The sequence below is a fragment of the Hipposideros armiger genome, unplaced genomic scaffold, assembly GCF_001890085.2.
Source record: "Hipposideros armiger isolate ML-2016 unplaced genomic scaffold, ASM189008v1 scaffold_12, whole genome shotgun sequence".
Classification (NCBI taxonomy): Eukaryota; Metazoa; Chordata; class Mammalia; order Chiroptera; family Hipposideridae; genus Hipposideros; species Hipposideros armiger.
In genome coordinates, this window is record NW_017731362.1 from 1266850 (window position 1) to 1279256 (window position 12407).

The following is a 12407-nucleotide window of genomic DNA, read 5'->3' on the forward strand; positions in this document are numbered from 1 at the left end:
AAGAAAAAACAAAAACAAAAAACTTTGAGAATGTGTTCCCTGATATTTTGTGCCACAGAACGAAGTCATTACGTAGCTGTAGCATTAATAAACTTTATATGACTCTCCACCTCGTCTCCTAGTAACAATTCTCCCCTGCTATTTGGCAGTCATTTTTTCATTTCCGACTCATGGTGTTTTAATACTGTAAGTCAGTTCTGTAAATATAAGTGTAGAAAGATATACCCAAAGTCAAACAAAAGAAGTACTATTAAACCATTGTTTGGGATTTTCCAACATTACATTTTAAAGAAAACTCCCAACCACCCACACGAGGTGGTGAAAAGAGGTCAAGCTTACGGTTTCCAGCGGAGGAGGCTCTCAAGGACAGTGAAGGGATGGCAGCACTTGGTCTGATGAGTAACAGAACACTAACGACTAACTGCTGGACTTGTAAGCTCTTTTTCTCTTTGCAAATGAGGACCAACCATGCATTATTAAGAAAAGCTTGGACTTACCCATGCAATTATTCCCTCCATTCACTTGCATGTAGTCTGGAGGGCAAATGCAGGTGTAGTTGCCAACCGTGTTGTAACATGTCCCTGGACCACAGATGCCTGGAGTTTCACATTCATTCACGTCTGTAATCCAAACAGAAAGTAGTATGAGAATGTGGACACTTCACTCTCTGGAATGGCCTGGTACTGAGTGTCAGTATAGGTGTTGACAGTGGAGGAGAAAAGCCACAGGGCACTTGGAAATCCAGATAACAAAAATCCAGATAACAAAAATCACCAGTGTCCTTTATCTCTGCTAGTGTGTGTGTGTGTGTGTGTGTGTGTGCGTTTTCAGAAAATGAGGTTTTGGAAGAGGACATTTTGCCTTCTAGTATAAGTTCTTAATAAGTGAGTCCATCACATCTTCAAAGGCATGCAGAGATGGAAATGTAGAGAAAACATAATTCTCAAATATCCTTCAGAAAGACAACTATGTATAGTACTTCACATGTTCACAAAGTCTGTGGAAGGATATGATACAACCTGAAGCTGCCTACAGCTGGCTTCTTGAATCTGCATGGGTAAGGTATCATGGAAGTAGGTAGTTCATACCTCCTTTGACATTTTCAAAAACAGGGCTTGATTCTAATTTTGTTAACTCCATGGGTCTTAGAGCTGTGTCGCACACACTGTGATACTCAGCTAATATTCAACAACGTTGTCATTGTCCAGGTCACCTGATAAGCCTTTCAGAGAGTCAGAGGACTATTTCTCCTCCAGCATGCAAGGAGGTCTCTCCCCTAACTAGTCATGTGACTCGTGTATGTAGATGAAAACCATCTCTCCTAGACCGGTCTATGGTCCATATGCTCTGACAGCTAAAAGTACTCAATATTCTCCATCTTTCCAGTAACACAGGATGAGTAGGACTCATCATTTACATCATATAACCAAAAGGGCTACCTTTAAGAGAAGCTCATTTAAATTCATTAGTACCGATGGTAAGTCGTGAAGGACAGGAAGAAGGGGCGCCCAGAGCTGCCCAGAATATAGAAATTACTGAACTGAGACTTGTGCTACTCTAATAAAAATGGATTTTCTGAAAAGCATGGAAAACTCTTTGTAGGAATAAGTGGTACTATGGACCAAGATAACAAAACTACACTTTTCTCAGGACAAGAGGGATTTAAGGCATATTGGCATTATGACAATGACATTACAGTAATGTCAGTAACATTACTGCAAGGTGCCACATGTGTGGCATATTTACCTATGTTTACATTTAGACCATTGTGTTATATTGCTAAATTTCAGCTTTCCTGGTAACTGTATGCTGGCTCTGGAGGTCAGTTCTCAATACGGGAAAGAACTTATCATCCTATAAGGGCCATTTACCATCACACACTCGGGTATCTTCATTCAGGTAGTAACCCGTTGGACAGCGGCACTGGAAACTCCCGAAGGTATTGATACATTTCCCACCTTGGCACAGCCCTGGAAGCTCCTGGCACTCGTCAATATCTACCAAAATGAAAACAACAGGGCTTCTTCAGCATTGTAAATAAACCCAAGGGAATTCAAAATGTACGCATTTTAAGGTAAAGGAAACAGAATTACCTTCCAATATAACCGTGATAGGGTTGGGTCGAAAACCTTCTCCTCCAGGACAAAGAATTTTGTACTCAGCTATTGAAACAAAACAAAAAAATCAAATTGAGTTCTTCTTAGTTTGAAATTTCTAGAAATAGTATCCTCAAGAGAAAAACTAACATATCCAACTGAAAATATTCATTTTCAGGAACCTGCAGCAGTTACCCCACCCATTTGAAGCAAGTTAATATCTTTGCGTATACTTGCCATTTTCAAATGTAAGGCCACTGTCCTTGAACCCTTCTGGCCTTGTGTTCTTGTTAATTATTTTATTCCCTTATCTGTCTTCATCATTATTTGTTTTTAAAGATTTTCTTTCCCTTTTAATTTTCTAACAAACTCCACCTCCACTTTTATGTTTTGTTTAGCCTTCCTGGAAATTACAGCTTCCCTTAATAATATTAATTAGCCTGTTTCCAAAACCCTTTCCAAACAGAGCCTTCAGAAAAGCTGTTCTTTCTTGGTTCCTACCCCACTTAATGACTAGAGTTCTTTCTTGCCCCTCTGGTTGTACTGAATGCAATACTGATGCCTCTGGTTTCCCAAACCAACTTTTTACAGTGTCCTTCGATTTCTCCCCATTAATTCTGTCACCCAAGCATTTCACTCATAAACATTTCTTTCAGTGTCATGCACCATCAGTGTGATACATACAAAAACACGTGAACAAGAGTGACCCTAACCTGCTCTATTGTCCTGGTGAGCATCTGCAAGAATCAGTGCTTTCATAATCATCACAGTCTTCCTAAACCTAACAACCCTTCTCCTGGATTTCTGAAATTCTGTTTACATACACATAATTATATATATATATATATATATATATATGTATATGTTCTGATCCAGGTTGGGTAGGGTGGACCTCTACTGCTTTGTTAATCATTATTAATCAATAGAGTTAACTCTCCCACTTAACCATCTCGGCTTGATTCTTTCAATATCAATGCAATTAACTGCCCTCTTCCTTTTTCTCTTCTCCTCTTTTTGTCATTCACCACTCGTTTTGAAGTCTCCTCTTTCATGCCACACTCTTCCTTCAAGGCCCAATTTTAAAAAAGCATAAAGTCATCACCACCTTCTGCCAGTCAGAACTGACTTCCTTTTCTGAAGAGAGAGGAGATGCCTGCTAAGCATTCACCTCTCTGCTGAGTGCTTTACTCCAGTGACTTCATTTAAGCCCGTGAGGCATTTTCTGAATGAGGAAACTCAGGCTTACGAAGTAACTTGTCCAAGGTGACATGAGTGGCAAGTGATGGCGTCCTAATTGGAACAGGTGTGCTGTCCCTCCCCCTCCTAGCACTATGCCTGCCCTTCTGCCTTCCCTTATTGAGGGCAATGTTGAATTACAGCTTGTATGTTTGGGTCATATTTTGCTAGTCTATACACTCCTAGAGGGCAGGAGCGAGTCTCATTCATCTTTGCACATCCAAACTACACACTCTAGGTACTCAACAAAAACTTTTAGGAAAAGTGAATAAATGACACTTCAGTAAGGAACGAATCAATACCTATCCCAATATACCCCATAAGCAGCAGCCACTGACCTTTGCCAAAGAAGCTACATCTGACTCTGTATCAGAATAGGGGACCCATAAATAAAATGGGAAGCCTTTTGTTTTTTAGAAGGCATTATTTATGTCCTTAAAATCACATTCTAGAACTTTCTTTCAAGTCATACCATAAGAATGGAGTAATCTTCCATTTCATATTTGCTTAACTAATTGCTTCTGTTTCACCCCCAGACACCCTAGTCTGTCCTACAGCTTCTGAAACTAGACAACAGATGACAAAGAAGAGATCAATCAGTGTGTCCCTGGAAGGTAAGTGACCTTGGTGACCAAAGGCTGGAAGGTCTCCTTTAACATAATGCCATCTGCTTTTCATTTAGACAGAAGTGAGATGTTACCTGCCCCACCTGACCTTTTAATGCAAACAAACTAGTGACACTTTCTGACTCCCAAATGGAGAGTGGGGTCCCTCGACAGAGCAGAGAGGGTTCATCTCCCATCCCTGATGGAAGAGTAGAGACTCGTTCCCTCCCTCTGCGGTTTCTGTTCTGTGGATCTAGAAAGGATAACTGGCCTGAACTGGAATAATAATAATAAATAGAAAGATGTCCACTTACATGTGTTCACAGCAGGGCACATCTCACAAGGTGTACCCCAAGCTCTACCCAGAGAACAACAGCAGGAAGCCTTGGACACACCAACTCCAATTTCATTGCTACAGGCTGTGTCTCCATTGTCTCCTCGAGGTCGAACATCCAGATAGCAATTTCCAGAGCGGGTATCTATTTACCATACACAAACAAAAAAGCGTCAGGCAGATTCCTTCTACGTGAGGTGGAAAATTCAAACCCATTTCAGAAGCTGTTTCAGAAATTGTTTCAAAACCAGAATTTACTAAGAAATGAAAAGCACCCAAACCCATACTCGGATACGGGGAATTTACTTATAGAAAGGGTATTCCAAAGTATAAACCGGGTTTAGGAAATGTTTAAAATTTCATACTATTACGTTTTACAAATTTGAGACTGGAATGTTCAATGCTGCTTTAAAAATAACAAACAGTATGCCTCTCTGAAAAGTTTTTCAGATCTTACCAACACAGCCAACTCGAGTTGGATTCAGCTCAAAATCGGGTGGACAATCGCAGGTATAGCTGCCCGGAGTGTTGACACAGTTCCCACTGATACATGTGGTTGGATCCAGACATTCATTAACATCTAAAAGCAAACAGCAAGGGGCAGAATTGTCACCTGAGCCAAAGTGGGGGCAGACACCACCCTCAAACGGTAGCATCAAATCTAGGGCTCCCAACAAGAATTTTTAAGAGTTTCTTGTTATAATTGCCCCTAGAAATACAGTCTTCCACTTCTGAAATAAAACCCCTCAGGAAGGAAATATGTCATAGTCTTTGGTCTTTTTCCCCTGGAACACATTTAGCATTCAAATTTGTCATCGGGAGAAAATATGACTTTGGAACTGGGAAAAATATTCCAGTCAAGGTAACTGAAAGCAAAACACGACTGTGACCTCGGTCAACCAAAAATTCAGACACAAGTTTTAAGAAAATATATTTAATATGTGTGCCTTGTTATTTCATCAAATTAGAGCAAGATGTCCCAGGGAACTCTCAGGAGCAGGCGACTTCTGCTGCTGCCCCCACTGGGTGTGTTTGCCTCAGTGCAGCCGAGTGCGAGCACAGACACGTGTATGAAGCTTAGAGTGTTTCCTCAAGCCTGCTAAGAGTCTCTCTCCCATCACTGATGCTTTCAGTTTTTATTCTAAAACTATGAACAGAATTCCAGATATTTACGACATGAGTTTTGGCAAATTCCAGCCCTGTACAATCTTTTTTTGGTCTGTCTTGAACATTCATTAAATACTAAACTGATTCAGAGAGGAGAAATTGGAGAACGAAGACAATCCTTTCTCCATGGGCCCTCCCCGCCACTTGGACCTGGTGACCCTCCTGTAGGTTCCACTGCAGAAAATTGTTTTGCTTAAATCCCATGTGAACTTGGAGGGACAGGGCCAACTAATAGAAGTGACATTAGATAGAATTACGCTGATGGTGAGTGGGGCCCTGAGGGCATCGATCATGGAGAGGCAACTCTCTGTGGGATGCTAGAGGCCCAGCTCAGCGTCATAATAGTTTTTAGAAAAACCTAAAGAGAAGAATGTGTGCCTGGGCAGGAATACCCTAGTCCAGAGCAATTTTGGGGACATGGTGGTGGTGGCCATAATCTGGAGAGCCCCTGAGTCATGGTTTGTTTAGGTGGCTGGATAAATCACTGTTTTTCTCTGACATCCTGAGCCCCGACAGAATGGAACTTGTTTCCTCAGTATCCTTGAACAGAAGAGTGCACTAGGATGGAGAACCGCAAACGGCTTCCAAAGTCTTAACTCAGCACCAAAGTGAACAGTGATGGTCTCCCACGTGCCTATAGCTTTTCCAAGGTTTTTCACATGTTCCTAGAAGAGTCCCTTCCTCTAGAGCAGCGATTCTCAACCTTCCTAATGCCGCGACCCCTTAATACTGTTCCTCATGTTGTGGTGACCCCCAACCATACAATTATTTTCATTGCTACTCTATAACTGTAATTTTGCTACTGTTATGAATCGTCATGTAAGTATCTTTTTGTTTTCCGATGGTCTTAGGCGACCCCTGTGAAAGGGTCGTTCGACCCCCAAAGGGGTCGCGACACACAGGTTGAGAGCCGCTGCTCTAGAATGACCTACACACTAGCAATGGGTGGCTGGGTTCTATGCACCACATTCACTTGCCAGTTCAGGGGTGGAAAGGAGTGGGCACTGTTATGCAGGAGCGCAAGGAGAAAACCTATGATCCCAGGACAGGGCCTTCAAAAGGAAACTCTGAAAATGTACCCAAAAAGGAAAGGGGTGGCTGGGAAGCCTTATAGCTGGAGCACCCCTGGAACATTGCTCTGTAGCCACAGCTTGATTGCAAGGCTACAAACTCTGGTCTTTCAACTGTCTTCAACTCTTTCCTCTGCATCCTCACCTTTAACAAGTTTCAGGTTTCAGGAAATTTATTCTGTGATACCTAATGCTTCATCCCAGCTTTTCGTTGGCGACTTTGTGTATTTCCTTGTGTGGTCCCAGCAAGGTCCCATCAGCCAAGTCCCCTGGGATACGTGGGAGCAGATTTTAATGCCCAATGGATGCCTTACCTGTGCAGTTTCCGCCACCTCTGTCCAGTTCATAGCCTATCTCGCACTCGCAACGGAACAGGCCGGGAAGGTTGTGACAAGTTCCAAAAACACAGATGTTCGGAAAGGCGCACTCATCGATATCTTAGAAAGGGGTGAAAAAGGGGGAAACTCAAATTTATATTTTGCTAAAGAAACCGCCTAATATAATGAAACAACTAATGTTATTAGGAAAATGACTATCCAACATCAATCTAGGCATTTCTCCCAGAGACTTTTAGATGATTTGCCACGTATAGGGAAGCCTTTTAGGTGAGAACTTATTTTTCTCACCCCCTATTCCATGCCAAGTAGTGGGCTAAGCATTTATACACATGTATCTCATTTATGGTGCTTCACACAGATCCACACCACTTTTGTTAAGGTAAGGGCCCAAAAAGACCATGTTAGGCTCAATTCCTGGGTTGTCCTAATCTCTGCATTCACTGTTTTTATTGTGGGTTAAACTCTAAAACATGACAAAGGCTTTGTGGTAGCTTTTATATTCAGTTTTATAATCTTCTGTATTCCTAGTACTATGGTGTGTGTTGCCCATTGTTGATGGAGATCTTAAAACCACTGATGCTTCTTCCTGGCCTCTGCCCCTGGCTCCCACTAACATTCTCTGGGGTAATTGACACGCAGGCACATTTTCAGCCTTGAGACTGGCTTTAAATAGCCATGACCACTCTGCCAGGGATGGTTTATATTAAGAACAAACAAACAAACAAAACCTTCCCTTGTAGCATTAAGAGAAGCAAAACTTTCAGTGCAACTATTTATGTTCCCAGAGGTGGCACAGTACCTGTTTGCCTTGGATGTTCTGGGTAACAAAAGTAAACACGGCATTAGGCACATGGTTAAGCGCATAATCTGGGTTTTCTTGACTCAGAGGAGTTTTATATCAAACTTTGCATATTTAATATAAACTGTATAAAGAACACCCAATGATTCCATGACAAAGAAAAGTATTTATAGAGCTGTATGAGGGAATCAGTATACATGACCCAGCTAAAGGCTGATTTTGAGTTAATGCCTGATTAACAAGCAACAACTATTAGTTAAGACATTAATCAGGGTCTTGTTTAAATTTCTACTGTCAATTGTTATCATTTGTTTATTTCTACTGAAATCTCTTTAGTTCCCAGTAGCCACTGATTCTTTTCAATGAAGGGCAATGCACTTAAATTTGACAAATGTGGGTAAAGAGAAGAATTTGTGTCTCCTAGCGGGATTCATCCTTAGCCGCCAGGCTCCCAGGACTCTTCCTGTCTGACCAACACTAATCAGAAAAACGGAGTCTTGTGCTGAGAGACGTTATGACATATGACATTATCCTAAAGGGTCTCCTACTGGACAGAACTGCAAAAGGTATTCAGAGACCATGTGAGACGTATGCACCCAGGACATCATTCTACATATGGAAAAGACTATCTGCTCTGCTATTATGTTAAAGCCTTGATTTCTAGAAACCAAACTATAGCAGAGATTCCAAACTGTGTTTCCATATTTAAAGAGAATCCTTCAACAGGACATTACCAGGGGACCAGGGTGAGGTCTTCCACCCAGCAATGGGGGTAAATAGGTTGTGCAGAGAGAACCACATTTGGTTAACCTCTCTCTCCTATGACCAATGGATGCAGACCATCTGGCCAAGGTTGGATGTGCAGTTTACGGACAGAGAAAATTTTCTCAGCACCAAGAGAATTGGTCTGGCTGGAGACCTAATCCTTCCACAAACTGAAGTGAGCAGGTCGAAGCCAAAACACACCTCAGTTAAAAAAAAAAATCAGGACTGTTTAAGTAACCTCAGCTCATCAGGCCCTGCAAGACCCCATCAGTTACCTTCACAGGCTTTCCCGTCAGCACTGGGCACAAAGCCCATGTCGCATTCACAGCGGTATCCTCCTGGGGCATTGAGGCACTGGCCATTGCCACACAAGTTCAGGTTCTCGGAGCACTCATCAAGATCTAGAGCCAGAAAGAAACACAAGTTATTCTCTCTCGGGAGTTTTCCCATTCCTCAGGTCTGACGATTTTTTGTAATAACTTCCTGATTGTAGCGGTGTTTGGTCATAATTTCTATTTGATACATTTCAACTCCACTTTTTCTCTTTTGAATGTTAATACTGAATATTCAGTGAACACTGGTGTGAAGCTGCAGAATTCTGAATGCTAAGTTATCCCTAATGATGTAAAATGAGTAAATTCAACACATCCTTCTAACTAAGGCTTTTGCAAGCAGAGTCATCCACATGAGGACATATCCATGACAGGAAATAACATGCCACGGTTTGTGTCTATTTTTCAAACTTTGGGCTAAGTTCAGCTGGGCAGCAAAAGAAGTAGAACAACAGCTTTAGAGGATGCTAAAAACTCCTGTCTGCTTAATCCTACCAAGGTTTGTTAATAATCATGGTCATTAAATATCAAACACGTGAACTATACATGCCTCATACATGAAAATTTCCATATTTTCTAAAATGTAGTGGGAGGTTAAGAATGACAAAGCTTTACTAGCTTAGGCAAAAACAATTTCAAATATGATAAAACTTCCAGTGAGGTTTTTTTGTTTGTTTTTGTTTTTCTGTTTTTTTAATCCAGGTAAATCACTTACTGGGCCTTAGCCTTTTTTATGTTTAAATGGCTTCTTGTGAGCAGAGTGCTTGGAATAAGTTAATGTTTCAAGTCACATGAGCAGCCATGCTACCTAACAGCCAATGAAAACTGGATCTCAGTATGATTTAATACCAAAGCCCTAACATAGAAGTTATCTGTGTATACATGTTCATGTAAGTGTATGTATCATATTTCTACAATCACATTTGTAATCATATAAATTCAAATATATGTAGCAGTTCATGTTAAGTCAATGACTATTAATTAGAGCAGAAAAAAAAAAAAAAGAAAATGTCATGGGTACATTGTAGAACTGGAAGGGAATGAACTCCTAACAAAGCGGTTATGAAATTCTCGCTTATAGCAATGTGGGATGATGATGATGATGATGGCCAGTGGGAGAAAAAGATGCCGTCAACCTGATCCAGCACATTAATCCCTTTTCCTTACATCGCTTCTTACAGCAAGCTCACTCTCGGGTTTGCTATGGAAAACAGGTCAACAGTGAGAAACAGGCACAAAAATAAAAAGCTTTAAGATTATAAAAGAAAGTGACCTGTTTTAAAGTAATGACATCATTACGCACAGTAAGATATACATAGTAACTAACAACTATATGTGTATAGTTAGCTTCTGAGGTCTCCCTAACTGACCTCGCTCCAAATTTCCATTCCACAAAGATATATGCTTAGTTTCAAACAACTAATCTTTTCTATTAAAAGTTGTCCATAACTGACTCCATCTTCAGAAAAGAATTGATGGTCTGAAAGACGCGGAACACATCTGTCTCTGATCGCTGTTTATACAGTTGTTTCCGACACAAACCTACCTGTGCACGTGAAGCCATCGCCCGTGTACCCTTCCTTACAGAGACAGCGGTAAGAGCCCATGGTATTCTTGCAATCTGCATGCTGGCTGCACATGTGGGTTCCATTGGAGCATTCGTCCAGATCTTAAGGAAACAAATCGCATCATGAGGAACAGAAAGTGTCATGTTTAATATCAATAATAGACAAATTAAATTTTTCTTTACAGAATTCATAGTTTCATATTTATAATCTCTGTAGTTCATGAGAAGCAACTTCTGTTATTCTCCAACCCACCGGTGCACTTAATGCCGTCGCCAATCCACCCAGGGCTACAGCTACATTTGAAGCTTCCTGCTGTGTTGGTACATACGGCATGCCTGTCGCAGTTGTGGGCTCCAATTTCACATTCATTGATGTCTGGAAAAAGAACCAGCGGTTTAAAGAAAGTTTAGCACATATGCCCTTTTCCCTTTTGGTCTTTTAAATAAGTTAACAATAGCAACTTAGAAATGTCAAAAGTGGACTTGCTTTGACACTTCCCACAGTATAATATAGATTGGTTTAGCATCCACATACACAGTCTACATATATTGAACAGCTTTACATTTCAATTTATAAACAAACAACATGATGTTAGTTGCTCTTATCAACTCTAATTATTTTCCATTATTTTATGTGTGTCCAGTCACTGCAAAACAAAATGAACTTTTTTCCAGTAGAAGATCTTAAAATGTGAGGGGCCTAACATCCTGCGGTATTAACACTCACTGTCATGTTTCTATTCCCAATATTTTTATTAAGTCAACCATACAGACAAAGGAATACAATATTGTTGGCATATTAGAAAAGTTTTTCACTCAAGTTCTACACATTAAATATATTTTATTTTTAAATGTAAAACACTGTATTATTTAATCTGCTTTATTTTTATGAAAGCTTTACTTTAGGTATTGCTAATTCAAGCATTTTGCAGAAACTTTTCCTTAAGGCAGTGTGTGAACCGTCTTTTCTCTAGCTTCTTAGAGTCCTAGCACGTTGGAGACGCAAGCCTTCTTGCATATTTCATGTAAAACTCAAATCAATCCCATGGAGATTTATCTGTAAAAGGAGTGCTGGGTTAGGGTCACTTCACTAAAAGACTCCAAATTCTTGAAAATTATCCATTCTCCAAAATTCCATTTCCAACTTTAGCAAAACTTGATTCTATAATTATAAAAGTGTTATAGAAAAGAATATAAAGTATAAAGTGAAATATGTTTTGTTTCCTGTGATACTGTGATTTATAATAAGAAATATATATTTGGTCTTTGTCTCCATTTTTGGCCCAGAGCTCCTAAAACCCTTGGCACTTCCTAAGTGATGAGAGAAGGAAGGTGTCTTTCATTATATTAATGAGGTGACTTTTGGACCACACCTAAGGATGGGGGCTGATTGCCAGGAGAACCAACCATGTGATTAGAGGATTGGAAATTTCAGTCCTATTCCCCTGACCTTAGGGCAAAGTATGGGGAGAGGGTTTGGAGGTTGAATCAATCGCTGATAGCCAATGATTTGATCCATCATACCTATGTAATGCAGCCTCCATAAAAACCCAAAAGACAGGGTTCAGAGAGCTTCTGGGCTTATGAATACATGGAGATTCAGGAAGCATGTTCTCTAGGAGAGGCATGGAATTTCCATACCATTTCACCATACGAGTATCTTGCCCCGAGCATCTCTTCTATCTGGCTGTTCCTAAGTTATATCCTTTTATAATAAACTGGTAATCTAGTGAGTAAACCAATTACCTGAGTTCTATGAGTTACTCTAGCAAATTAAACCCTAGGAAGAGGTTGTGGGAACCTCTGATTTATAGGATTTCTAGCCAATCCGTAAGAAGCACAGGCAACAGCCTGGACATACAACTGGCATCTGAAATGGGGACAGTCTTGTGGAACTGGACCCTTAACTTGTGGAATCTGACACTAGCTACCTGAAGATAGTTGTAAGAATTTACTTGATTTGTACGATTCTCAGTTAGTGATCAGAATTGGAATTGGTACCATAATCTTATTTCCCAAAATTAATCCATTACACACTGAAAGCCAGGCACTTAGTCTCATAATCAACTTTTTCATTAACTAAGAACAAGAACTCATA

The 12407-nt window shown here is 40.5% G+C and overlaps 1 protein-coding gene across 1 annotated transcript in view; it reads right to left on the reverse strand.

Moving 5' to 3' along the window:
• The window catches only part of FBN1 (fibrillin 1), a 212923-nt gene that overhangs the window by 54173 nt on the left and 146343 nt on the right, over positions 1-12407 (reverse strand). The window contains exons 30-38 of the mRNA XM_019664564.1: positions 10563-10685; positions 10289-10411; positions 8686-8811; positions 6823-6945; positions 4729-4851; positions 4252-4416; positions 2094-2162; positions 1872-1997; positions 498-620 (exon numbers count right to left, since the gene is read on the reverse strand). Coding sequence (XP_019520109.1) covers positions 498-620; positions 1872-1997; positions 2094-2162; positions 4252-4416; positions 4729-4851; positions 6823-6945; positions 8686-8811; positions 10289-10411; positions 10563-10685 — 1101 coding nt within the window. The remainder of the gene's footprint in view (positions 1-497; positions 621-1871; positions 1998-2093; positions 2163-4251; positions 4417-4728; positions 4852-6822; positions 6946-8685; positions 8812-10288; positions 10412-10562; positions 10686-12407) is intronic.